At 48.3% G+C, this 27,704-nt stretch overlaps 1 protein-coding gene across 2 annotated transcripts in view; it reads left to right on the top strand.

The window, feature by feature from the left end:
* Positions 1-27,704, top strand: part of ZZEF1 (zinc finger ZZ-type and EF-hand domain containing 1) — a 1,404,152-nt gene that overhangs the window by 546,115 nt on the left and 830,333 nt on the right. For both annotated transcript variants that reach the window (XM_069226690.1, XM_069226689.1), the window contains exons 28-30: positions 729-822; positions 5,740-6,250; positions 21,499-21,663. In XM_069226690.1, the coding sequence (XP_069082791.1) occupies positions 729-822; positions 5,740-6,250; positions 21,499-21,663 (770 nt within the window). The remainder of the gene's footprint in view (positions 1-728; positions 823-5,739; positions 6,251-21,498; positions 21,664-27,704) is intronic.

Below are 27,704 nucleotides of genomic sequence, written 5' to 3'. Positions count from 1 at the left end.
CATTGCCTCCTGCGATTGAGAGGATGTCTGGGTTAGATAACCTTTTGACAATTATTGCACATTTATTTCTGAAAATGCACCATTTTGCTAGAACTTTTTTTGTATGATATATTGGCTTAAAATCTGATTTCTCATTTAAGACTCATTATGAATGGCGTAATTTCACCTTGAGTGGTAACTCCTGAAGTTCTCCCACACCCAGTTCAAGTGTTTAAAGGCCTGGGATTATCAGGTCTGCAGACTCTTGACCCGATAATTCTGAACGCAGGACCACCAAACCCTTTTAACATTTGCAGGAGTTGTGGGCAGCAGCACAGCCCTGGCCTTCCTCTGCAGCAGTATGGATCAGCACAGTACTCGCCCAGAACAAGCAGAATCCTGTTGTAAGTCAGTTGTAATCAACATAGTTTTGTGTGAATGAGGATTCTAGCTGATATAAAAAATTCTGGACCTCCTGTGTCCCTGCCCCAAAAATCAGCATATGTGTAATGAGAGTCTTTGTGTAAGTAATCATTTTAACCGCAAGAACAGTAAGTTGTCATGTACATTTGAAATATCCTCCAAGATAAAGGTAATGTAAGTTGTAGAATAAACAACAGGGAGATTAATAGAAGCATGAATGTTTCAGTTTTCTTCTAAATATCTCACTACAAAAATGAATCTAATTTGTGTAACACACATGACCGTGTATAATCATTTAATCTTAATCCAATCCGATTTTTCTACAGATCGAAATGAAGCAGAAGTTTCTGATGACCAAAGGAAGCAGCACTGAAGATAAACTTGCTAGTGAAGTACTTGAAGTTAACCCAGAAATTCTTGGTGAGTTTACTTGTATATTAAGACTGTTACTTTCTTTTGCTTTAGTGCATGGGTATAATTTTTGTCACATAGATTTTGCAAACGTAGCACTGTTAAAACGCTGAAGTAGGGCTCAGTTGTTTAAATGGCATTTTGAGTTAAAAAAACAACCTAACAAATAATGTTTTTCTTAAACTGAAAAGTTGAAGGCTACACCTAATGTTTCATGTTCTAGGCTGGTCAAAGATCATGTCTTTCTGATTGATGTTTCTAACCATAGATTTGTCACCTTTATAAAGGTTCATGTCGGACAGTTCATCACTCTATTGACATAATTTCCCCACCTCAACCCATGAAAGAGTAGGAGAGACTCCATCTTAGGGACCCCAAAAGAGCACTCAACTTTTAAATCGATTACACCTAAGACTATCAAGTTGACGATAAACTCTTTGCAGGGTTCTCTACGGCAAAAATGACATGGCACCCAGCCTGTGTGCCATGTCCCCTAGCACTCCTTGCAATATATGTAAGTCACCCCTCTAGCAGGCCTTATAGCCATAAGGCAGGGTGCATTATATTACATGTGAGGGCATATATGCATGAGCAAAGATGCCCTTACTATGTCTTTGTCGATTCCTAGACATAGTAAGTGTACATGGAACCCATTTTAAATGCATGTGCTGGATACTGGTCCCTATGAGTTCCCCAGCTTCATGATGGCTTCTCTGAACCCTGGGATGTTTGGTATCAAACATCTCGGAATAATACACCCTCACTGATTCCAGTGATGGATTTATTAAGAAATGCCCACATGAGGCACATTGGAGGTCCCCTCCAAAAAACCTGCCAACTACTAGTGTGTTGAATGACTGATCCTGACCAGTTCAGCCAAACAGACGCATTACTGCTCCCCCACCCCCACCCCTTTTTCCCCCTAGGTGAGAGCCCGCACTCTTGAGGGCCTGAGACAAAAGCCTGCACTGGGCAGAGGTGCTAACTTCTCTCCCTGTCAGGATGGACATACTAGTGCGCAAAGTTTCCAAGCCCTTGACTCCTTTTTAATTTGACCCAGGTCTCTCCAAATGGCTGAGATGACCAACTCCCCTGTCTTGACCCCACTTTTGACAGCAGCAAAGGCAGGAAAATTATGGCAGATTAGGAGGTGTGGCCACTTCATGCCAGTCCTACCCCTAAGGTGGACAATCTGAAGTGGACACTACTTTTGAAATTCCTCCATCTTGTTTGGAAGGAATTAGGCTACTAGGGTTAGGGTTATGCCCACTTCCCAACGAAAGTGATCACAGAAGAGGTGTAGTCACCCTTACGGTGGGCAGCCCATTGGCTACCACCTGGCATTCCCTGTAACAATCCAAGGTGGGTCACTGGTGCCAATTACGTCCCCTGGCGCCTAAGAGGTCGAGTCCACCCTGGGTCCACCCCTCCTGGACTCCCCGACGACGCCTGCAGCCTCAAAAAACAGGATCCCCTCACCGCAAGTGCTCCCGGACATGAATATCTGACACCTAAAGACAACCCTGCATCTATCGCCCCTGGGCAAAGGAGAATAGGACCAAAGGTTCACCTACGTCCCCGAGCACCCTAAGTTTACTACCTACCTCCTTGTTGTCCTTCCCAGCCAGAGTCACAGGTTCTCTATGGGAGTTAGTCACGAGGTTCAACTCCCATAGAGAACCACTGGGCACCCAATGCCTTACTGCAACCCTGCACCTGGCTGCCCTAGTGCCAATTCTAGGGCAGAACGTAGTCAGTTCAGAGCCAGACAACACCATCCACTGGCATGCAGGGACGATGGTGAAAAAAACTTTGGAATCCAGTCTGGTGCCTGGGTATAATACTTTTTATTGATTCATTTCCACTGTTTTTAGAAAACCTATGCTGCCCTTTGGTCCATCTAACTTGGTTTAAAAGCCTCCCGTAGTGGACTAGAGAAGGGAATGGATGGAGCAAAGTTATTGGGATAGGCAAACGTGACGTTGGGGAAAGTAAAAAAGCAAAGTGCAGGAAAACTGGTCAGAAACGTGTAAGTGCAACTGTGGAGTGGAGAGGGGAAAGTGGGGTGCTTTGAATATTATTCAATAGAGTGTCACTACTAGTGACTTGCCCTGTGTTCTTTCTGTCTTTGTGGTGGTGTTTTATAATAAAGGTTGGATCTCTTCTGTAGGAAACTGGACCCTTGTTTGCAGTCCTCCTCCCTCCACACACTTTTTGCCTGATTTTTGATGCTAACTTGACTGAGCGTGTGCTAGTGTCCTGTTAACCAGGTCCCAGCACCAGTGTTATTTCACAAAACTGTACCATTGTTTCCAATTGGCACACCCCTGGCACACAGCTAAGTCCCTTGTAAAAGGTACCAGTGGTACAAATGGCTGTGTGACCAGGGAGGGTACCTAAGGGCTGCGCATGTGTTGTGCCATCATAGGGGGCCCCTAACCAATTGCATGCACACTGCCATTGCAGATTGTGTGTGCTGGTGGGGAGAAAAATACAAAGTCGACATGGCATCCCTTCCAGGGTGCCATGCCCACAAACCACTGCCTGTGGCATAGGTAAACCACCCCTCTAGCAGGTATTACAGCCCTAAGGCATGGTGCACTATACCACAGGTGAGGGTATTGCTGCATGAGCAATATGCCCCTACAGTGTCTAAGTCCATTCTTAGACATTGTAAGTGGAGTGTGGCCATATTAAGTACCTGGACTGGGGGTTTGTCATTACCAACTCCACAGCTCCATGATGCCTTCACTGAAGACTGGTAATGTTGGTATCAAACCTCTCAGCACAATAAACCCACACTGATGCCAGTGTTGGATTTATTGAAAAATGCACCCAGAGGGCATCTTAGAGATGCTCCCTGTATTTTAGCCAAACATCTAGTGAAGGACTGACCAGTATGTGCCAGCCTGCCACTTCAGACATGTTTCTGACCACATGGGGTGAGAGCCTTTGTGCTCTCTGAGGCCAGAAACAAAGCCTACAGTGGGTGGAGGTGCTTCAAATGCTCAGGCCTCCTGTTACAGTGCACTCCAGCTAGAGGAAGTGCCCACCAGGCAACTTTGGCAGCAAGTACAGCGGGAAAATAAGGAAAAACAAGGAGGAGTGACCACTTCAGCTAGGACCAGCCCTAAGGTGACCAGAGCAGAAGTGCCCCCCTCCCTGCAGAATCCTTCATCTTGGCTTGGGTTAGGTCTGTGTCCCCCTCCCAAAAGGGAGTGGGCACGGAAGGGTGTAGTCACCCTCAGGGACAATAGTCATTGGCTACTGCCCTCTGTAACACCCCTAAATCCAGGATTTAAGGGCACCCATGAAACTAGTGCTTCAGATTCCTGGTGACCTCAAGAAAAGAAGGCAACAAGAAGAAAGAAGAAGGACTGCTAAGCTGACCCCCAGCAGAGAAGGCTGCAGACACCAACTGATTTTGCCCCAGTCCTACCAGCCTATCTCCAGCTTCTGAAGCCCCTGCTACAAAAAGGTGACGCATCCTGCAGGACCAGTGACCTCTTAAAAGCCCCAAGAGGACTGCCTGCACACCAGAGGACCAAGTTCTCCCAAGGACATCAGCCCTGTCCACAAAGAAACTCCAGCAAAGGACTTCAGAACTGCCCCAGATCCACAAGCCCTGTCCCCTCTGCACCAGACACCCACGACCCGTGTCCAGGTGGCCCACCGGTCTAGAGCAGGTCCCGACCTAGTGTCCACCCTGGGTTGACCCATTCTAACTCACACAACATCTGCAGACTAAACCCAGAGGGACCCCCCTGACTGTGAGGGATCTGGACAAAGATACCCGACGCCAAACGGTACCCTGCACCGGCAGCCCCATGGCCTTGGGGAACTCGACATCCAGTGCAGTAACATGCATCAGGCAGCCCTCCATTTTGTCCAGCCTGTTGTTTTCGTGAACCGACCTCCTGGACCCAGCCTGCAGCCTACTTGTGACCCCGGGGTTCCCCTATTCAAAAGCATTGGGAGCCCGATGCTTAGTTTGCTCCCTGCACCCGGCTGCCCCTGCGCCGCTGAGGGTGTGTGTTTGGTGCTGACCTGTCCCCCCCCCCGGTGGTCTCCTAAACCCCCCAGGTCTGTCCTCTGAGGACACCGGTACTTAAATGCTGGCAGATCCTATTCCGAGTGCCCAGGTCTCCTTAGGAAGCCATTTTATATGTTGCTGTAACTTTGACCCCTGCACCTGGCCAGCCCGTGTTGCTGGCAGTGGGTGTTTGGAGTTAACTTAAACCGCAACCTGTGGACATCCTAACCCCCGAAGAGCTGAACTGTAAGTCTTTTACTTACATAGAAACTGTAATAACTTTTCTTCCTCCGCTAGAAAATTGCACTATCAACTTTTGAAACAGATTATGGCTATTTATTTGAAAATCGTTTAACATGCCAAAGTGAAACAAAGTGGTGTTACATATGCTTGCTTGCTACTTACTTGCAAATGTACTTACCTGCTATCAGAATCTTGTAGTTTTAGAAATAAAATAACAAAATATATCTTTGCTATATAAAAAAACATTGGCCTGGAGTTAGTCATATAGTGTGTGCTTTCTTTATTGTCTGTGGGTGTACAAAAAAATGCTTTGCACTACACTCTGATAAACCTAACTGCTCGACCACACTACCTCAAAGCAGAGCATTAGTATTATCTACTTTAGCCTCTGTTAAGCCGCTGGGGAATCCCTGGACTATGTGCACACTATATCTCATTTTGATGAAGTATATACGTATCATTTTCCTGCATATAGTAACTGGCGATGCATAGCTCCACTGCAGACATTTCTGAGTACTGAAAAGGTACAAGAACAGTAAGTCATCAGCTTGGCTAATATAATAATTTTGATTCTAGAACTGTATGCAAGTGGTGGTTGTCTACAATATGTTGATGAACCCTCAGGTTGACATTCTGTTTTTATTCTGCAGCTAAGAACTGTATTCAGAAAAGCCTTATGTTACTGAACTTTCTGCCTACTGGAGCACCATCAAGAGGTTTAATTCCAGTTCCTTCAGACACTCACAATGCAGCAGGCACTGTCAGTCACAGTGTCAATCGGTTGCAAAGACAAAGTTCTATAGTAGAAGCAGATTTTCAAGCATCAACCTCACAGACTGAAGAAGTTCACTCCCCCTCCACAGGGAATGCTGAAGCATTACAACTGGACACCAAGAAGAGGCGTCCGGCAGTCAGTCTGCAAAAGGAGATTTCATCAGCTTCTCAGAGTAAACCCCTTGATCATGTAGGGTCACAGAGTGAGGATCTGCCTTCCCCTCCACCCCCTTCCACACCTAAAACTCAGTTTAGCCGAGGACGTCTGAGACTGCTTTCTTTCAGATCAATGGAAGAGGCCAGAGCCCTACCCACCGTGAAGGAGAAATATCCCATATTGAAGAATATCTTGGACTTTATCAAGGATCAGTCAGTTTCGCACGAGAGGTAATAGATTGTTTTTGTGCAGTAGTGCACTAGAGTGATAGTTGAAAAGGTGTCAAAGCATATTTGTAATTTGTAAACTGCCATCAAATTGTATATTTAAAACCCTTATCCTGTTATTCAAATAGTAAAATTCTCTTTACGTGTCTCCCCTTTTGCACATATACCTTGCCTCACAAACACTCTTGTATATGTAGTACTGTGTAATTAGCTTTAGTTTATTTATTCTGCAAATACAGGTTTTAATAGTTTGCTACTATCTATATTGCCCACATCTGCCGTTAGTATAATCACATAGCACTATTGACTATCATCTTAAGGCATACAAACAAAGCTTTGAGTTTTTCTTAGTATGTTCATTTTAGAATGTCCTTGTCTATTATCTATGGCTGTGATTGCCACACATTCCGGTGGCTTGCTTCTTAGGGTGTCCACCCATTTAACTGTGGTGAGGTTCTGATAGTTTTTTTCTCTATGCATGTTGTGTCAAAAATAGATAGGATTACTGTCTGTTGAGATCCATGACCTAAGAAGAAAAAATGCCAGTAGGAACAGTCCCCATTAAATTGTTGAATCTTGTAATATCCAAGTAGGAAAATAGGAGACAGACGAATGAGCATAATTGTCTACTAAAAATTCAAATAGTGATTTGAACGAATCACAGATCAGTAGGTTGTGACAGGTCACTCATACTTGCACAGCCACAAGCTGCCTGTGTTCCTCTAGGGTAATGATTTTAATAAAGACAATTTGAATATTTCAGCAAATAGCAAGTAAAAAGCCATATCATTCTGACATCAGTGTATTTTTTGTGAAGACCTTACATTAGTGGTTCCAAACCTGGGTTCCAGGGACCCCAGGGGTCCGCAGAGACTCCTCAAGGCAGTCTGCAACTGCTTAGAAAATTAAATGATATAAGCAGGTTAGGTCCTGAGCTTTGAGTAATGATTCCGTGGGGGGTCCCCGAGTTCCAGTAATGATTCAGTGCGGGTTCCCGGGTTCCAATAATGATAAAGTGGGGGTCCACAGAAGTCAAAAGGTAGAGAACCACTGCCTTACATAATTATAATAAAAGTGTTTGTCATGTTGTGAGAGAGGGCGTCTGTTTTGACATGGTTATCCCCCCACATTTTGCCTGATGTTGACGTGTTCTAGAAATTGTAGTGTCCAGAGCCCCTGCTAACCAGTTTCCCTGGGCCAGAGCTCTTTCCCTAAATCTGTTGTGATGCATTGGCACAATTGGAAACGCCCTTAGCTACCACTATAAGTCCCTAGTAAAGGGGCACCTAGGTGTCCAGGGCATGGGGTACTTATGGGTAGGCCCCTGAGGGCAACAGCACTGATTGTGTCACCCTCTTGGGGCATGTATCCAGATGCACCCAGCACTGCAATTGCAGGCTGTGTCTCCTGGTGCAAACCTAAAATACAAACTCGACATGGCACACTACCTGTGCGCCCTATCCACCATACACTGCATTTACTATGGCTAAGTCGCCCTTCTGGCAGGGCTTACAGCCCTAAGGCACGGAGCTCCATATTATATGTGAGGACATAGCGGCATGAGCAGTATGCCCCGCTGTGCCCTTGCCAAATCTGGGACATGGTGAGTGAACAGAGCAGCCATTTTAATGCACGGGTTTCCCAGCTACATGGTGGCCACTCTGAACCCTGGGTTGTTTGGTATCAAACAACTCAGAATGCTGAATTCAAACTGGTGCCAGTATTGGATTTATCCCTAAATGTACTAAGGTGCCCCCTGCAAAAGCTAATTATCCTCTCATGGTTGCTGACTGGTCTTATCCAGCTGCTACCTCCAGACAGCCAATATACAAACCTTGTGGGATAGGCCTGCCTCTCTGGTTTGTAAGACAATGCCCTTCCTGGGTAAAGGAGCTAACAACCCCCTTAGGAATGTGTGCTGTCCTGTCGGTGAGCTTCAAATAACTTACCGCTCTTGAAACTCGACCCCCAAGCCTGTGGGGACTTCTTGAAGTGCCCAGGTCAAACAAATAGGTGACCTCCCCTTTCTGCTCTACTGTTGTGTTGGGGGAGACCCCACTTGTCTTGGAGTGCTCCTGGAGTCACAGGCCCTAAGACGCACACCTTCTGTCCTGGCTAGTAAACAGTCAGTACAGCTTTTTGGTCATGCCACTGCTTTTGAAGCTCTTGGTTGGCCTCAAGGTTTTTGGAAGCCTTCTTCCTGTACTCTGCCATGTATGAGCGTAAGCTTAGTACATAGTCAATTATATCCTGTTTTGGGGGTTTGAGAGGTTATTTCCAACCCTCCTTCACAAGAGTAAGAGGACCCCTAACTGGATGGCCGAACAGAAGTTCAAATGGACTGTATCCCACTCCCTTCAGTGGAACCTCTCTGTAGGCAAATAGAAGGCAAGGTAATAGGACAACCCATCTTCTCTACAGTTTGTCTGAGAGTCTCATAATCATACCTTTTAGGGTTTTGTTGAATCTCTCAACCAATCCATTTCCTTGCTTATGATAAGAAGTGGTGAATTTGTATGTTGCACCATATTCCTTCCACATTGCTTTGAGGTATCAAGACATGAAGTTTGCATCCCTGTCAGATACAGCCTCCTTAGGCATACCCACCCTGGAGAAGATTCGCAGGAGAGCCTTGGCCACTGCAGGAGCTGTAGTGGGCATAAGGGGAATGGCCTCTGTGTACCTGGTGGCATGGTCCGCCACTATCAGTATAAACCTGTTCCCAGATGTTGGAGGGTCAGGGGGGCCAACAATATGAATCCCAACTCTCTCAAAGGGTACCCCAAACACTGATAGTGCAATTAAGGGGTCCTTTGTAGTGCCATCTGACGTAAAACTGGCTTGGCAGGTGACATAGGAGCAACAAAACTCCTTGGTGTCTTTGGACATGTGGGGCCAATGAAAGTGTGGGACACGTTGGTCCCAAGTCTTGCTTTGCCCAAGATGTCCTGAAAGGGGAATGTCATGGTTTGGGGCCCCCAGCCTCAGAGTAAAGGAGACCATTTTCCCAGTAGATCCTGTGGGACCCACTGACATACTCTGCCTCTTATGCAACAGCTTGCTGCCTGAGGCCTTAAAGAGAGGGGCAGGATTTCTGCTCCAAATTCAGTTCCTCCCTAGAGGGTCCTCCTGCACCCAAGCTCCTCTGGTGTAGGTTCCTCACAAGGGGGCAAGATCATCTCCCTGAGGAGACTGATATTAGGATAGCCTACATGGTTTCTCTGACTAGGCCAGAGTCCACTGCAGTACCCAAGGTGAACCCAGCTACACCCTTGGTTGAAGTAATACTACCAGTGCTATTGCTAAGGTCGCTAGATGGAGTGGTAGAAGTACTGTTCTTGGTGCTCTTCTTAGGACAGTTGCTATCCCCTGTCCCATGGCCTTTTTTCTTGCATAGGAAGCACCAAGGTTTTTTTGTTCGGAGAGAAGGAGGACTTTGGCCCACCCCAGCGGAATTATGTGTACCTATAGAAGACTCTTCCTTCTTATCTTTAGATTTTTCCCCATCTTTCTCCTGAGTTTTAAGAGCATTCTTCTTTTGTCCACCCCCACTGTGAGATTTCTTACTCACCTTGGTGCTGAACCCATTTGTCTGCCTTAGTTCCCAATTCTTGGTGAGAGGTCAGATCAGAGTCCACTTGCTACTGGTGCAGTTTGTCTGACACACAATTGTTAAAGATGTGCTCTCTCATTATAAGATTGTACAGCCCTTCATAGTCACGCACATTACTACCATGTAACCAGCCTTCCAGAGCATTAACTTCACAGTCAACAAAATCTAGCCAATCTTGAGAGGACTCCTTCTGAGTTTTCCTGAACTTAATCCTATACTCCTATACAACTGATTGTGAGCCCAACCCATCAATCAGAGCCTCTTTCAAGACTTGGTAGCTGGCTGCCAAAGGTTTGTCTCTGCCTTTGTCTGCAAAGGAGAGCCACAGGAAAGATACCCTCTGCCTTTGAGGGAACTTCTGGACTTTACAGGCCCTCTCTAAAGCAGTAATCCACTTATGGATGTCATCCCCAGACTTGTAAGGAGATACTGTCCTGCTGAGATTACTGGAATAAAAGGTGTCTTCCCTGACCTTGATGCTGACACCATGGAGTTCTACCACCAAATTCTTCCTTTCCCTTTCCATCTCCAGGGCCTCTCTTTCAAGAGTTAGCTGCTGATTTTTCAACTTGAGTTTGGCCTTCTCAAATTTAAGAAAGCTGAACACCCTATCTAAGGATCACTCTTCTGAGCTAGAGTGGGTGGTACCATCAGAAGATGCTGAGGCAAGGGAAGATGAGTAGGATCTGCCCCTCTTGGATACCCTTTTCACCAACCCCGGGGGAGAAAAAGTGGGCCTACCACTACGACTCCCTCTTGTGCTGCCGGCACAGCTCTCTGCAGGTTCAAAGTTCTCTCCAGAATCCTTATGGTTCTGTCCAGTGTGGCCATAGGAAGTACCTGGTACTTACTTTTCCAAAATGTGGTTCACCCTCCTCATCTAATTCTCCTTCCGTATCAGGATTGTGAATGTCATCCTAAATAAATAAGCCTAGGAGAATAGCTTTGGTAGGGTTGCTACCTGTCCTATGTTTCCTAGCTGGACACAGGGTCCTAAGTTCCTGGCACTTAAGACATCCATAACTAGACTCCTGATTCTGATCAGCTCCCTCAACTAAGGACATGGTGTTTGAGTAGTGTATGTAGTCTACCTTAGGTACTCTGAAGTTCTAAACTTTAAAAGCTTAGAGAAAGGGCTATGCTAGACCCCTGGCTACCCACGCAAAAAGTTTAGACGTTCCTGAACTTACTAGTGTGGTGTGTAACCAATAGTAGTGTTTCTTATGGAAAATCACTGCTGACCAAGTGGTAAAGAAATGCAAGTGTCTTATCCCACCGCTGAACCACCAATGTAGGAGGCTGGCTCAGTTTATTGTGTACACCTATGGTGTCGCACCCTATAATGAGTCCAGGCAACCCTGAGTGATTGTGTTTAGGTGTCCATATAGCAAAAGCTCTCTAGGGGGTAGCTAAGGCGAGCAGCTGAAGCTTATCCAGGAGGAATGTAAAGCACTTGCAGTATCACAGTAGACAGACAGTAACTCCCACACAAGAAAGAACCACACATGCTGCAAAAATAAAGGATTCTTTATTACAGCACTAACTACTAGACTAGCATTGGTATATCTCCCTTTGGAGATATCTGCACACAATATGTACACCAAATAACAAGCAGAAATAGCATAAAAAGTACAGGTCCCTATGGGAGGGGGCCAAACCATATACTAAGTAAGTGGAATGCGACATAGGGAACCCAACCAAGGTAATTGTGTTAGTTGGATAGGGCCTGGGAAAGAACGAAAACACCAGAGGTAAGTATAGCGAGTGTCCCCAGCGACTGGGTGCAGAGTGGTTACCTACCCAGTTGTCCCATAGACTAATACAGGGAGGCCGTGGTTGGAATTTGTGAGTTTCACTACCCTTCCCAGTGGACCCTGAGGCTACCCAAAGACAGGAGGAAGGGTGGAGAGTGTCCCCACCCAAGGATAGCCAGAAGACAGGAGTACCTACAGCAGGGGACCCGGATGCATAGGGGTGAAAGGATGTCAGAAAACTTCGCTGAAGTCAGTGGAGGCCTTGGTTGTCCAGCTGCTGTCACGACTCGTGGACCAGGCCGGTGGAACCCAAGGGTGGATTCTGGATGCAGAAGACCTAAAAAGGAAGGGGACCGAGTCCAGCACCCTTGGAGGTGCCCAGGTGGTGCAGATGGCAATGCCCACCCCCCCGGAGGTAAAGTTTCTACAGGTTGGGGAAGGAAGAAGTCCAGCTATGGAGTCCAGGTGCTGCAAAAGATCCTAGGAGTCGCCTATGTGCTGTCCCACGTCGGTCGCCGGATTGCAGGAGAGTCAGTGACCAGCGAGGCCACCAACCAGCACTGGCAAATGCAAGCAGGAGTTGAAGATGGAATTGCACGTTTTTGGGAACCAGTAAGGACCAGGAGACTCTACCCTTGGTGGGGAGTCGGGGGCTGCCCTCAGCACACATGGTGGCCAGCAGAAATCTTTGGAGCCCCACAAGAGACCCACAGACGATGGACACAAGGAGCCCTCAGCCGCACAACAAAACAGAAGTCCCAGGTCGCTGGAGTTGTAGAACGGAGGCTGATCGGATTGCAGAGTGCTAGATGCTGGGGCTCCTTGATGCTCAAAGATCTCTTGGAGGAAGAGCCAACAAGCCTTGGCAAGAGCAACAGTCGTGGTGCACAGGGATTCCACTCCAGTGGCAGGAGCAGGGGACCACAGTCTCCCAAGTGGATCAGAAGACAGGAGGGACCCAGAGAGGGCTACAGAACCAGCACCTGTGAGCAAAGCCATCACGTTGTCCGTGGGACAGCGAAAAACCACCAGCCGGTGATCACTGTCTTGAGGTGGATGCAGATGCAGGGAAGTGACTCCTTCACTCCAAGGGAGATTCCTTTGTGCTTCCAGGTGCAAACAGAGTCCTTGTGACCCTGGAGGATGCACAGCCTTGGGTGTTGCAGAATTCTTGCAGGATCGGGAGAAACAATGTTGCATTGGGAGCCTTCCCACCAGAAGCAGACTTGTTTTGGTTTCAAAGCAGACCAGCAGCAGTTCCAGAGGCCAGAAGCAGAAGATGTTTTGCAGAGGGTTCCTTGTAGAGTCTTGCTCAATGAATCTGAGGACCCACCCTTGGAGGAGTCCTTAAGTAACCCTAAAAAGAGGTTGGCCACTCTCCAAAGTAGTCATCTACCTGACCTAACCAGTCACATGCTCACAGGGACCTTGGCCTACCTTGTTTCCAAGATGGCAGAATCAACCGGCCACCTGGCAGAGCTTTGTGCACCTTCTTAGAGGGAAAAGCTGGACAGGAGGGTGATCGCTCCCCTGTCCTTTGTGTGGTTTTGCCCCAGAGTGGGAACCGGGGTTCCTGAACTGGTGCAAACCGGATTATGCATGGAGGACACCAAATATGCTCTTCAAAGCAATCTGGTGGCGCTCAGAGGCCATCCCACCCCAGCCCATAGACACCTAATACCAAGGGGGAGCTGATCACACCTCTCCCTGGCAGAAAATCGTTTGCTTTGCCTTCTGCTGTTTGAGTCTGGCTCACCAGCAGGAGGGCAGAACAGTGTCTGGGGTCCTCAGCAGCGTGGGCTAGCCGCCAGACCCCGTAAGGCTGCACAGGCAGAACATGCCTAGGTTTGGAGAAGCCATGATGTAGTTGTACCACTGCTGTTGACCTGGGATACGCTACATACCTTAAGATGGCTTCCCTGAACTTACAAATCCCAGGGAATGGAGTCTGGTGTTTGTAGGGGTACCCTCACACTTAGGGACATGCACCCTGCCCTTGGGCTGAAGGCCTACCAGAGAGGTGACTGATAGTGCCTAAGTGCAGTGACCAGTATTTAAGGCAAGCCTTATAATCAGTGGAGAAATGGTGCATGCACCATTTCACACAGGCTGCAATGGCAGGCCTGCAGACACAGTTTGCATGGGCTCCCATTGGTGGCACAATACTTGCTGCAGCCCATGGGAGACCCCTGCTGTACACATGTTCTGGGTACCTAAGTATCATATACTAGGGACTTACGTGGTTGCACCAGTTTGCCCATTGTGGGGTGTAAAGTTCACCAGCAACCAAATTTAGAGGAGAGAGCACAGGTACTGGGTTCATGGTTATCAGGATCCCAGTGCACTATAGTCTAAACTCACTGACACCAGGCAAAAAGTCGGGGTGACTATGGCAGAAAGATGCTACTTTCCTACAGAAAAATGTCGGTTCTAATGCTGGCTCCACTGCTTACCCTCTCTCCACTTCGGTCACCCTTCACTTGGCAAAATTGGTACCACATTTAAATGATCATAACTCCATTATCTAGTTATATACATAAGGGAAAAGGGCTGTTAAGTCTACATTTTAAATGTGTCTTGAGTCACTGAAGATTTCTGTGGTCAAGTAGCCCTGTAGTGCGGAATGATAAGTGGGTTGTCCTGGTATCCTACCCCCATGTGCAGTAGTCTCTGGGCACTTGATATTTGGCAATTTAATTTCTCGTCAGGGGCCAGATGTCTACTGTTTCCCACATAATCCTATAAACCTTTATTTGGAGTGTTTTTTGGTCTAGTGACTAAGTTGGTGAGTGTCCTTCAGATAACCCGGGTTCTTATGTCATTACTAGTGTCACCCCTTGTGAACTGATAATCAAATTGGTAGTTTTACTTCTATCTGGGGCTAGGGTAAATTTAGTGACCTTAAAACCAACATCATACTGCCAGGTATTTAGTAAACAATAGTAAATAGATCTAGAATTATGCAGACTTGGGCCCTCATTATAAACATGGTGGTCTGGGCCGCCATGCCGGCGGTGGTGGTAATTACCGCCACCGGCATGGTGGTCCAGACCGCCATATTATATATGTGGCAGAACTGCCACTTTTGTAACCCCGCCACCGCCATGCTTCCGCCACCAGGCAGCCTGGCGGTGGCAGAGTTACATATCCGACAGGGCAGCGCTGCCTGCCGGATAATATGACAGGTTCCACCAGCCTATCCCTGGCGGTTCATCCCGCCAGGGAAAGGCTGGTGGAATCAGAGGCCCCCATTGACAGCCCCGTCGTGCATTTCACTGCCCGATTTACAGGCAGTGAAATGCGCGACAGGCACTGCTACATTGCCGCCGGCTCCATTGGATCAATGTTCAGGCCCTGCATTCAGCTGGGCCGGCTGGCGGAAACACTGTTTCTGCCCGCCGGCCCAACTGAATGATCTTTGTGGCCGGCGGGGGTGTTCTGCGTGCTGGCGGTCTTTTGTTGACCGCCAGCGCCGACATTGGCGGGTTTTCCCACCGAGTTCATAATGAGTGCCTTAATGCTTCGCAATTAAGCAAAATAGGGACTTGATTACAACTTTGGAGAATGGTGTTAATCCGTCCCAAATGTGACGGATATACCACCTACCGTATTACGAGTCCATTATATCCTATGGAACTCGTAATACAGTGGGCAGGATATCCGTCACATTTGGGACGGATTAACACCGTCCTCCAAAGTTGTAATCAGGCCCTAAGTCTTTTTTTCTAGTACCTGCAATTAATGCTATAGCAATCATTGTATCCGATAAAGACTTCTATCCACAGATTCCTAACTGTAGAATTATCCCCAGGCATCAGACTGGATCCAAAGATTTTTTCCTGAGCAGTACCCCTGCACACTGGTAGGTGGCGTAGGTGCGGCTTCACGTGGCGTCATCTGCATCAGAAGTAACAAGTGCGGTGCCTATGTAGACTCCAACTCAGAGGCTGACGTAAGTTCTTGTTTTTATACGCCAGTTAACGCATACCTAGGAAGATTATCCTTATGTCATTTTTTTACTAGACTTCTTTTTTTTAATTTTACTTTTGTGAAAGTCTTTTTGAGTTTTTTTAACTCCTGGTGTGTCATTAAGGAAGGCCAGCTTCAAGCCCTGCAGTGCCTGTCACCGATCGATGTCATTGGCGGACCCGCACCTTGTATACTTTGGGTGCCTCCAGGTCGAACACGACCTGAAGGCCTGTGCCGATTGCTTTACTGTGAACCCAGAGGCCTTGAAGGAGCAATTACTCAAACTCCTGGGAGCTCGATGTGCGATGCCATGACGATCAAGGTCCTGGTCAAGAGGAACGTCCAGGGAGCGATTGCGGAGTCCAAGATCTTCGTCGTCCTCAAAGTCATAAGGTCACTTGTGTAAGTCATTCCTTCACAAGAAGAAGTTGAAGAAATCTTCGACTTCACCTGGTCCATTGGCCGATGAGATGAGGGAGCATCCACATTCGAGGCCTGGATCCGTGGTAGAGCCATCGCCTGGGCTATCTCCGCGCCTCCCCGAACATCCAGGAGCTGGAGTGACTTCCGCCCAGTTACAAGAGTTCCATGAGGCCATGTGCCTCCTATTTGGATGACCCGTTCCCTCTGGTGCACCTTTGGGCTCCAATGGTTCGACAGTAGCCTCTTCTGGTTCCACGCTGGTGGCTCTGGCACCCTTTGGGCCCTTGGAATCCATTCCTGATTCTGGACTAGGGCTGGTTGTTACATTTTGACCTTCGCCGGCTCCTATGTCAATGCTCCCGCCCCGCCGGCACCCCCGCTCAATCAATCAATCAATCAATCAATCAAATAAATTTCTTAAGTGCACTACTCACCCGGTAGGGTCTCAAGTGGCTGGGAGGAGGAGGTGGAGGGGTCCGGTTACTGCTCGAAAAGCCATGTTTTTAGGTGCTTTCAGAAGGTTAGGAGGTCCTGGGTCTTGCATAGGTTGATGGGGAGGGAGTTCCAGGTTTTGGTGGCAAGGTGGGAGAAGGATCTGCTACCGGAGGTGGTGCGATGGATGCAGGGGACTGTAGCGAGGGCGAGGTGAGCAGAGTTGTCAAGTTGGTATGTGGAAGTTGACTCGTTTGTTGAGGTAGGCCGGTCCAGTGTCGTGGAGGGCTTTGTGAGCGTGGACAAGGATTTTGAAAATTATCCTTTTGTTGATGGGCAGCCAGTGTTGGGATCTGAGGTGGGTGGATATGTATTTGTGGCGAGGGAGGGTGAGGGTGAGATGTGCGGCTGCGTTCTGGATTCGCTGGAGTTTTCTTTGAAGCTTGGCTGTGGTCCTTGCATAGAGGGCGTTGCCGTAGTCCAGTCTACTGCTTATGAGGGCGTAGGTGACTGTTCTTCTTGTTTCTAAAGGAATCCATTTGAAAGTCTTGTGTAGCATGCTAAGGGTGTTGAAGCAGGAGGGTGATATGGCGTTGATTTACTGGGTCATGGAGAGAAACAAGTCCATTATGATGCCAAGGTTGCGTGCGTGGGTGTTGGGGGTGGTCCGAGGGTGGTGGGCCACCAAGAGTCATTCCATGCTGCCTTGTTGGGGCCGAAGATGATAATCTCTGTTTTGTTCATTTTGAGGTGGCTTGCTGTCATCCAGTTGGCGATGTTGAGGAGTCCGGCGTGCAGGTTGTTCTTGGCGGCGGCTGGGTTCCTAGTGAGAAAGATGATGAGCTGGGTGTCGCCAGCGTATGAAATGATGGAGATGCCGTGGGGGCTGAGGATGTTGGCGACAGGAGCCATGTAGATGTTGAAGAGGGGTGGGGCTTAGGGAGGATCCTTTGGGGACCCCACAGATGATCTTGGTGGCTGTAGACCGGAAAGGAGGAAGCAGGAAGGCGGATTCTTTGAGTTCTTTCTGCGAGGAAGGAGGTGAGCCAGTTCAGGGCTTTGTGGTGAATTCCGGCATCGAAAAGGCGTGCGCGGAGGGTTTGGTGGCAAACAGTGTCAAAAGCTGCAGAGAGGTCTAGGAGGATGAGGGTGGTCTGTGCAGGTGATGAGGGCGGTCTCCGTGCTGTGGTTCTTGCGGAATCCAGACTGGGAGACGTTGAGTATGTTGTTGTCTTCTAGGAAGCGAGACAGTTGTACAATGACTATCTTCTCCACGACCTTTGCGGGGAAGGGGAGAAGAGAAATGGGTCGGTAGTTTGTGAGGTCTTCAGGGTCTGCTTTGGGTTTTTTGAGAAGAGCGTTGACTTCGGCTTGCTTCCAAATATCTGGGAAGGTTGCGGTGTTGAAGGAGCTGTTGATGACGGCCCGGAGCTGGGGCTCTCGTTCTAATCCCGACATACAGATCTGGAGAGGGATCAACCAATGCAGGCTAGAACCATGCCTTCCAAGTTGGAGCCTGAGCTCTATTATTATGGGCTATAACTCGGGGAGAAGTGGGAGGGATCACTGGACCCTGAGGAATACCAGCATTTTGATGCTCTGGACTGGTGTAAGGACATGGGTGAAGGCAGTGGACTTGACACTTCTCAAGATACTGGCAACCTTTCTCCCCTTACTGTGGCTATGGAGGAGGGAGCTTCCATTGCAATGGTGGAGATCCTGGACCTCAACCTACCCGGAGTGGAAGTCAAGACGAATGTCTTGACAGAAGTGCTTCAGCCGGGAGTGTCACCATCAGAACTGCTTCTCCCTTTTAATGAGGCACTCACAGATGTCCTTCTTGGGACCTGTTCCAAGCCCAGCACGGGGACTCCTGTGAACAGGACGACTGCCCGCCGCCACTGTGCCAGTCCGGGGGACCCAAACTTCCTCTCACAGCATCCTACTCCAGAGTGCTTGGTAGTCCAAGCCTCTACTTCCCACATAAATCCTATCACATTCCCAACCACACTACCGGATCAGGATTCCATGAGGCTGGACACATTAGGGAAGGTGTTCTCTTCCACGAGCCTGGCACTGCGGTCTATGAACACTGCATGCCTATTGTGCAGCTTTTCCCATGCTCTTTGGGATGCAGTTCCCCAGGTGCTGCCAACGGTCCCAGAGGAGGCCCGGGCCATACTCTACCAGGCTAGTGCAGATGGAAGGGATGTTGCTTAGTTCATAATTTGGTGTGGACTTGACACAAACAACTCACTGGGCAGAGCCTTTTCATCGACAGTAGCCTTACGAGGCATACCTGGTTGAGTACGACTGGCTTTTTTGGGGATGTCCAAGCGTCACTTATGGACAAGCCCTTTGGTGGCTCCCATCTCTTAGGAGACAAGGTGGATTAAGCGCTAGAGTGCTTTAAGGACAGCTGGCTACGGCCAGGTCCTTGGGCCTTTCTGTTGTCACCCCAACCCCCAATCCACCTTTCGCTTCCTTAATAGCCACGGAAGGGACTTCCAGCCGCACCCTTACCTGCCCAGCCACTGCACCGTGCATGCTCTACAGCCTCTGCGTAGCCAAGGATGCAGTACCCACAGACTCCATCGGTTGGGCTTCCAGCGGTCGGATCAGACCACCATCCACCCACAGCCACATCTGTCTGCGCCTCTTAATCTGCCCTCTTGCCTTCATGGGCACCCAGCGGGTGACAGAATGCGCCATTACCTGCCCCGCTGGCAGTCCATGACATTGGTCAGGTGGATTTTGCAGATCGTCGGAAGGGGCTTTTCTATTCCCTTTGTGACTACCTCTCCTCCATGCCCCCAACTTATGACGGAGGATCCCCTAGCCATTTTCCACTAGAAAGTAAAGGCTGTCTTGGCCAACGGCGTCATACCAAGGGTGCTGATGCCAGAAGTAGGTTGTGGTTGCTATTCCTACTAATTTCTGGTGCCCAAGTTGGGAAGAGGCCTGCGTCTTATCCTAAACCTGTGCGCTCTCAATTTCTTCTTTAAGAAGGGGAAGTTCAAGATGCTCAGGTTAATGCTGTCTACCCTCGACCTGGAAGACTGGATGGTACCGTTGGACTTGCTGGACGCGTATTTTCAGATCCCCTGTCTGCCAGCCCAAAGACTTTACCTTCTGTTCATGGTGGGTCACGAGCAATTTCAGTTCAGTGTGCTTCTCTTTGACCTTATCACCGTCCCTCTGGTGTTCATCAATGTGATGGTGGTGTTTGCAGCTCATCTGCAAAGATTATGGCTACCAATCTTCCCTTATTGCGATGACTGGCTGTTGAAGGGTGACTCGCCCCAAGCTGTTATTTCTCACCTGCAGAGCATTGCGGACCTCCTGCATTCTCTGGGGTTTACTATCAACATGCCAAAGTCTCATCTGACTCCTTTTCAGACACTCCCTGTTCATCGGAGCTGTTATGGACACAGTACAGTTTGGTGCTTATCTTCCCGAACACAGTGAGTCCAGGATAATCAGTCTATGATACCGATGTTTCAGCCTCTAGCCTGGATTTTTGGTGAGACTGACTGAGGCTGCTGCACCTAATGGCCTTCTGCATCCGGATTGTGATACATGCCCACTGGCATTTGCAGGCTTTTCAGTGGGACTTTAAGTTCCAATGGACACAGTATCAAGGAAATCTCCTTGACATGATCCAGATCTCGGAGTGATGGCTAACGAACCGCGATTGGGTCCGCAGTAGACCTCTCTCCCTTTCCCAGCCAGATCAGCAGTAGTGACAGATGTAGCATTTGTTTCCACCTTCCCCTTTCATTATGCCCCAGTGGGACCTTAATCTCATCCTTACTTTTCTTATGTTTGCACCCTTTGAGCCATTGCACAATTGTCCACTCAGGCTCCTTACCAACAAGACTGCCTTTCTTGTGGCTGTAACATCTGCTCGAACCAGAACATCTTCCCAGACAAAATGGTGCTTTACACAAGAGCTTCCTTTCTACCGAAAGTGGTCACTCCTTTTCTGTAAGCCAATACATCACTTTGCCTATATTTTAGACTCTGCCACATCCCACTAAAAAAAGAGGAGCAACTTCACAGTCCGGACCCAAAACCTGCATTGTAGTTCATCCTTGAAGACACACCAGATTTCCGGGTGGACAACCAACTGTTTGTGGGATATGTTGGAGTGAAGAAAGGACAGGCCGCGTAAAAATGAACCATCTCCAGATGAATTGTGCTCTGTATTAAAATCTGCTAAGCATTGGCTGAGAAGCAACCATCTGATGGTTTGCGTGCCTACTCCACCAGAGCTAAAACTGCAACCACTGTGTTAGCACGAGGAGTTCTGTTGCTGGACATCTCTCAGGCAACAATGTGGTCTTCTTTGCACACGTTCACAAAGCACTACTGCCTGGACATTCAAGTCCATCGAAATGGGCCTTTTGCCCATTTGGTCCTGCAGGACTTCCTCGTGTGATATTGGTCCACTGACCCATCTTCGGGGATGGTATTGCTTGAGTATTCAAAGCTCAGAAATCTGGGGCTAGAAGTCTCTATCGGATGAACAAGGTACTGACCTTCAGTAGTCCTTATCTGGAGGAGACTCTAGCTGCATATTCCTTACTGGCCCACCTATCCTCCCAGCTCAGCGACCGGTTTTCTAGGGACAGCATTGTTCCCTTTCAGGGCCATAGTTTTCCTCACTGGAAGTCTCTTTTTCGTGTCTCCGGGTTCTGGCGTGGAAAGTCGCAAAAAAAACCTGACATCCACGCGCAAGGATGGTACCCTTAAATTCACCCCGCACATCACTTCCAGCGCAGATGATGGTGGCGAATCCACATGGAGACGAACAACACAACCTACTGGTGCGCAGAGGTACTGCTCATTAAAATAGTTCTCTATCCAGTCTGAGGGCTGAGGATAATTCTAATGTAAGAAATCTACGGTTAGATAGTCCCTACCAGATAAGGCATTACAAAAGGTAAGTAACTTGTTCTTAAGGTAAGTGTGCCCTCTCAAAGTTATATAGTGAAGATAATGCAAGCTTTTTCCATTTCATTTGATTGCTTTTCATCATCATGTTGTTTTTGTTGAAGTGTCTTGCAGGTACTTTCTTTGCGAAAGGCACAGGCTCAGAATATCCTGAGGATGTTAAACATGGTACGGCAGAGTTTACAGTCTCTTGGAGAGCCTCACTACTTCCAGCCACCTTGCATACTGTTCCTACTTGAGCTTTTGAGCTGTCAGAAAGAGTTTACAAAGTGAGTCCTTCATAAGTGAGTAAATGCAAAGCTTACAACTGGAGCCTTAATTGTCTTTCTTGCAGGAACAGTTATAAACCAAGATGCATTTGCAAACACAGAATTTAAAATATTGTTTTAGATCCAGTAGCAGGCCATAAAGGCAATAAAAAATGTCTACTGTTGCACCATTTTTTTGTATTAAGGGGATAAGTGGCTGTGTAATATGCTGAAGGAGGCAAATAATTACAAAATAGGTACTGCCTTTGAAAGCAGAGTGGGTTTTTGTTGGAAAGTGCCCCTTTTGGCATGGTTACTCCCCTACTTTTTGCCTGATATTGATGCTGATGCAGAGTGTGCTGGGATCCTGCCAACCAGGCCTCAGCACCAGCGTTCTTTCCCTAAAACTGTACCATGGTTCCCACAATTGGCACACCCTTGGCACACAGCTAAGTCCCTTGTAAAGGGCACCAGTGGCACAAAGGGCTCTGTGACCAGGGAGGGTCCCTTAGGGTATTATGCCACCCTAAGGGACCCCTCACCAAGTACGTGCACACTGCCATTGCAGATTGTGTGTGCTGGTGGGGAGAAAAAGGTAAAGTTGACATGGCGTCCATCCCAGGGTGCCATGCCCACCAACCACTGCCTGTGGCATAGGTAAGTCACCCCTCTAGCAGGCCTTACGGCCCTAAGACAGGGTGCACTATACCACAAGTGAGGGCATAGCTGCATGAGCAATTTGCCCCTATATTGACTAAGTCCATTCGTCGACATTGTAAGTGCAGTGTGGCCATATTAAGTACTCTCAGTGAGGCTCCTCTGTGTATACCCCCCCGCAGGAACTATACCACTTATTGGTGATCCTCAAAGGCCCTGGTCTCCTGTTACAGTGCACTAGGGTGTACTGAATCCTAGTTTGTTTTAATGGGATACAGGAGTTAGCTTAGCCTTTGGCTTGCAGACTCCTGCCCCGTCACCTAGTGACTTTTACCCTACTTAGATTGCTCTGTTTTAGCACATTTATTTAATTAAATCTTTTAAGATGGCTGCCTTGTTTTTAGTTAGGCTTTATCAGTGCCACCGCGCTAAGGCGTCCGTATCAGGCAAGAAAGATAAACAAACTGAAGGTGTTCACATTAGGTACTTTCCCTCTTCACGCTTTCGAGGGAATTGTTTATATAAATTACCTTCCCAAGCATTTCTTGTTATCTGTTGTTTGGGAACAGACCTATGTCAGGGGTCCAAGCAGATCTGTATAAATACTCCTCACTTAAACAGGTAGTCAGAGGGATTCCGACCAGATGCCATCGCTGCTATGGATGCTGCACGTCCACTTGGCGCTGACCCAGTCTTCATTTCCCTACGGAGTCTGAGCTACAGACCTCATTCCAAGGTAACAAGGGTTGGGGGCTCGTCTCATGGACATGGCATTGGCCAATTAGGTTTAACATACCTAGCTCTCTTTTAGGTTACAGGTTAGGGTCATAATTCTAGGGTATTAGGACATATTTCACATCTCATGTCATTTCATTTTATTACAAGATGGTGGGGATCTTTGTATTAATGACTATTGTCTTTCCCATTCTGTTTCTTGCACTGTTCATTGTCCTAATCATTGCAGCCCATACAACTTATTGCAGATTGCAGTTTTTCTAAATACACCCTATTTAAACTTTACTGCATCTTCTTCATTGCCTGTGTTTGATTGAGACATGTTGTTCATGTGAGAAAGGGGTAATCTCCATTTAACCACAACACTCCCTGAGATGTCACACTCTTGAGTCAATGCGTAAATGCTGCCACAAATCACCTTTTACTGTTTGGGTTTCTGGTGAGGTGCTGCTTGTGAGCCTGGAGGGTTGGGAAGACAGTTGGGATTTGTTGTAGGACTGGCATAGCCACCTACAAACATAAGTACTGGCATCCTTAAACCAGTAGTCTTGCCTAGGGCAAGAGCCAAACTACGACAAAGGCACTCCATCTAGTGAAGATGCCTGCCCTCCACCCCGATGAACTCCCACTTTTGGTGGCAAGTCTGGCAAAAAAAAGTAGGAAAAACAGGGAGGAGTGACCACTCCAGCTAGAACCACCCATAAGGTGTCCAGAGCTGAAGTGACCACCCTCCCTGCAGGATCCTCCATCTTGGTTTGGGGGAAATGGACCAATAGGGTTAGGAATGTGCCTCCCTTCCCCAAAGGGAGTGGGCACAGGAAGGGTATAGCCACCCTCAGGGACAGTAGCCATTGGCTACTGCCCTCTGATCCCTGTAATGCCCCTACAGCTAGTATTTAGGGGCACCCCTGAACCTAGTTCAACAGGTTCCTGGTGACCTCAACAAGGAGAAGAAAGAAGCAAGAAGAAGGACTGCTAAGCCGACCAAGGAAGAGAAGACTCCAGACACCATATGTCTCGGCCCCAGCCCTACCGGCCTGTCTGCAGCTTCTGAAGCCCTGCTCCAAAAAGGGGACACATCCTGCAGGACCAGCGACCTCTCCATACCCCCAGAGGACTGCCTGCCCATCAGAGGACCAAGAACTCCAGAGGACAGCAGCCCTGACCACAAGAAACTCCAAGAAGGACGCCAGAACCACACTGGATCCATGAGTCCTGCCCACTCTCCACCCAACGCCCACAGCCCGAGTCCAGGTGGTCCACCAGTCCAGAGCAGATCCTCAGCCGATTCTGACCTTGTGTCCACCCTGGTTTGACCCCTCCTGGACAGTACGACGACGCTTGCAGCCTAAATCCAGAAGACGCCCCAGACCGCAAGAGAACCGGACGAAGATTCCAGATGCTTAAAGGTACCCCTGCACCCGCAGCCCCCTGGCCTTGGGGAATCCAACCACTGGTCCAGCAATGTTCAGCAGGTGGCCCTTCTCTTTATCCAGCCTGTGGTTTCCCAGAACCGCCCCCCTGGACCCAGCCTGCAGCATCTTTGTGTCCCCCGGGGTCCCCCTATGGAAAAGCATTGGAAGCCCAATGCTGTGTTGGCACCCTGCACCCAGCCGCCCCGGTGCTGCTGGGGGAGTGTGTTTGGTCCTGACGTGGGGCCTCCCTGGTGCTCATCTAAACCCCCAGGTTTGTCCTCCAAAACATGGGTACTTTCCTGCCAGCAGATCTCTTTGCGAGTGCCCCCTGTTTCCATAGGATCCCATTCTAAATCTCACATCAGCTTTGACCTCTGCACTCGGCCAGCCCGTGTTGCTGGTGGTGTAAGTTTGGGGTCATCCTGAACCCCAACTAGTGGACAGCCTAACCCCCAGAGACCAGAACTGTAAGTTGAGGACTTACTGCATAAACTGCGCTACCAGCCCCACACCCCCCAGACTGTTATGAAAATTGCAGCTTTTAAAAGTGAAAAGTGTTACATTGCATGTAAACCGTTTTATTTGCGAAATCTAAACAAAATGTCTTTGCTAAATATGCTGGATACTTACTTGCAAATGTACTTATCTGCAACAAAAATAAAGTAACAAAATATATTTCTCCAATATAATTACATTGGCCTGGAGTTAGTCATTGAGTGTGTGCTTCATTTCTTTACTGTGTGTGTACAACAAATGCTTTGCACCACCCTCGGATAAGCTTAACTGCTCAACCACGCTACCACAAAAGAGAGCATTAGTATTATCTACTTTAGCCTCTGTTAAGCCTCTGGGGAACCCCTGGACTCTGTGCAGACTTTATCTCATTTTGATATAGTATATACAGAGCCAGCTTCATAAAGTAATCTTTGTGTTTGTGTTGTAACTATGACAAAGTGGAGGAAAACAGAGAATGAAAGTGGCCATGATCAATGAATGTGTGCCCCGAAACCATGCAGTTTTATTTAACATGTTCAGGATGTGACACATGCTGTTGGAGTTTGTAGTTTTAGAATTCTGGTGGCCAGTGTTTCTGAAATAAATTTATACACTATAAGAAATCTTTGTCAGTTCATAAGAAACAGAACTGCCTTTGTAAACTTTATTTTGATGAGTAGATCTAGGTTATTCATATTCCCTTAAAAACACAGAATACTCTCATGTTTATGACACTCTGCTTTCTTCATCTGATAGAGACACCTAGCCGCAGATTCCTTATCTTAGAATTCTCACCAGGCATCAGAGTGGATCTGGAAATGTTTCCTCAGTACTACCTTGGTGCGTCGGTAGAGGGCGTCGAGCGACTCTGCAGCGACGTCGTCCTCGGAATGATGTCATCAGAGTCCATATGTTCCCTCCTCTGACGCGCTGACGTCAGTTTCTTCTTTTCCACGCAGCAACGCAGATCCAGTGCCTTGAGTACCTTGGGCCCTTTTGGCCTTTTCTAACCGACATCGGGTATTTAGTATTGCTATTTCTACATACGTTGAAGTGTATATGCCTTCTGGGTTCAAGCCCTGTGGATCCTGTTCCCGGCAGATGTCGGCCATGAATCGTCCTTCAGTCTTTGTGGTGTCTGGGGTCTCATCATGACACCGACGACTGCGACACTTGCCATCGTTTGACGCCAAAGACTTTTCGGGAGTGTCACATGAAGCTCCTTGTGGCGCGTGCGGACAAATCCACTTCATGCGGGCGTCGCAGTCCGTCTTTGTCTTCCCAGTCCTCGGTACACTCCAGGAGTCGTTTTTGGATGGTTCCATCGACCTCGGTTGGATCCTTAGCGTCTCCAATTAAGTCTTCCCAGGCACGTGTGCTCTCTTCAGTGTCTCCACCTCAGCGTTCTCCTCCTGTGGAGTCCGCATCCATGTTGACCCCCTACCGCCGTATCCCGGCGTCGGGGCAACTATGGACCAAATGCGAAGTTATTATACATCTCTCCAGTATATCTTTGGTCCGTCCCCTCCCTCTGGAGCACCTTCGGGCCCTATGGAGGTGGTGAGTGTTTTGGCAGGATATTCGCTGGAGGTTTCCACCTCGGTGCCTGCTCACACTCTCGAATCCGACTCCGGAGTCAGATTGGCGTCGGTGCACAGCCTTGTGTGACCTCCGTCTCCTTCGCCTGATTCTCTTGTCCCGACGCCCATCGACTCCGCTCGACAACCCTATCCTGATATCTCCTGAGTCAGATGATGCTGCTTCCGAGGGAGCTTCCCTCACTTGACGTTGATCAACATCGCCACTAACACCAGGAGTGGCGCTAGGGAATTTACATTAGGCGCCTGTGCTGGGTCGCCTTACTGAGTCTCTTGCACATCCTCATACTCCCCTTATGGGGTTCATCCTTTGATTGGGTGCTTGATTTGGGAACTGCTAGTGGTCTAGACTCCTCCCCAACGTCTAGCTTGGTCTCGTCCCCTGGGTTTGGCGACAGTGGCCAGCACTTCATTTGCTGATGTTGTGAGGCGGGTGGCTGATGTTTTGACTTTGCGTCTTCCTGTATTGAAATTGTCTGCGTTATCCGTTGTTATCTTTTGATATGGTTCAATCAGAAACCGAACCAATTCTGCTTTTTTGCACGGCTCCCTATGACATACTTCTAGGTGTCTCGAATCAGCCTGTCACTGGTTCTTCTGTGGATCATTCTATTTCACACAGGCATCAGCCGGCACAGAAAGACTCCTTGTGCCTTCGCCACTACCCTACTCGTCGGGGTTTGTTACTCAAACTGCTTTAGGCTTTCCTGCTCTGAAGCAGGTTCCTCGTACTCCGCTTCACAGGGATTCTAGGCAGGTGGATGCTGCCAGCAGGCATATTTTCGCCTCTTCTAGTGCCGCTCTTTGTTCCACCAACACTGTGTGTGTTGGCCCATTCTTCCCATGCTCTTTGGGAGTCTGTGGAATGTTTACTACCACCGCTTTCTGACGATGTTCGCCCTGCTCTGACGTCTTTGATCAGAGATGTTCAAAAGGCTGCTAGACTTGCAGTTCGATCCGGTATGGATTCTACCGATTCCATTGGACAGATCATGGCTGCTTCTGCTGCGAAATGTCGCACGGCTTGGTTGGCGGCTTCCCACTTCTCCTCTCCAGCGCGAGATGCTCTACTTGATATGCCATTTGATGGTAAGTCGCTTTTCGGGGCACATGCAAATTCTGCCTTTCGTCATTTCGGTGATTCCCATGGTGGGGACTAATG

Source organism: Pleurodeles waltl, chromosome 3_2, assembly GCF_031143425.1.
Source record: "Pleurodeles waltl isolate 20211129_DDA chromosome 3_2, aPleWal1.hap1.20221129, whole genome shotgun sequence".
Lineage (NCBI taxonomy): Eukaryota > Metazoa > Chordata > Amphibia > Caudata > Salamandridae > Pleurodeles > Pleurodeles waltl.
The sequence above is the reverse complement of the archived record's forward strand: the minus strand, read 5'-3'. Positions and strand labels throughout refer to the sequence as shown.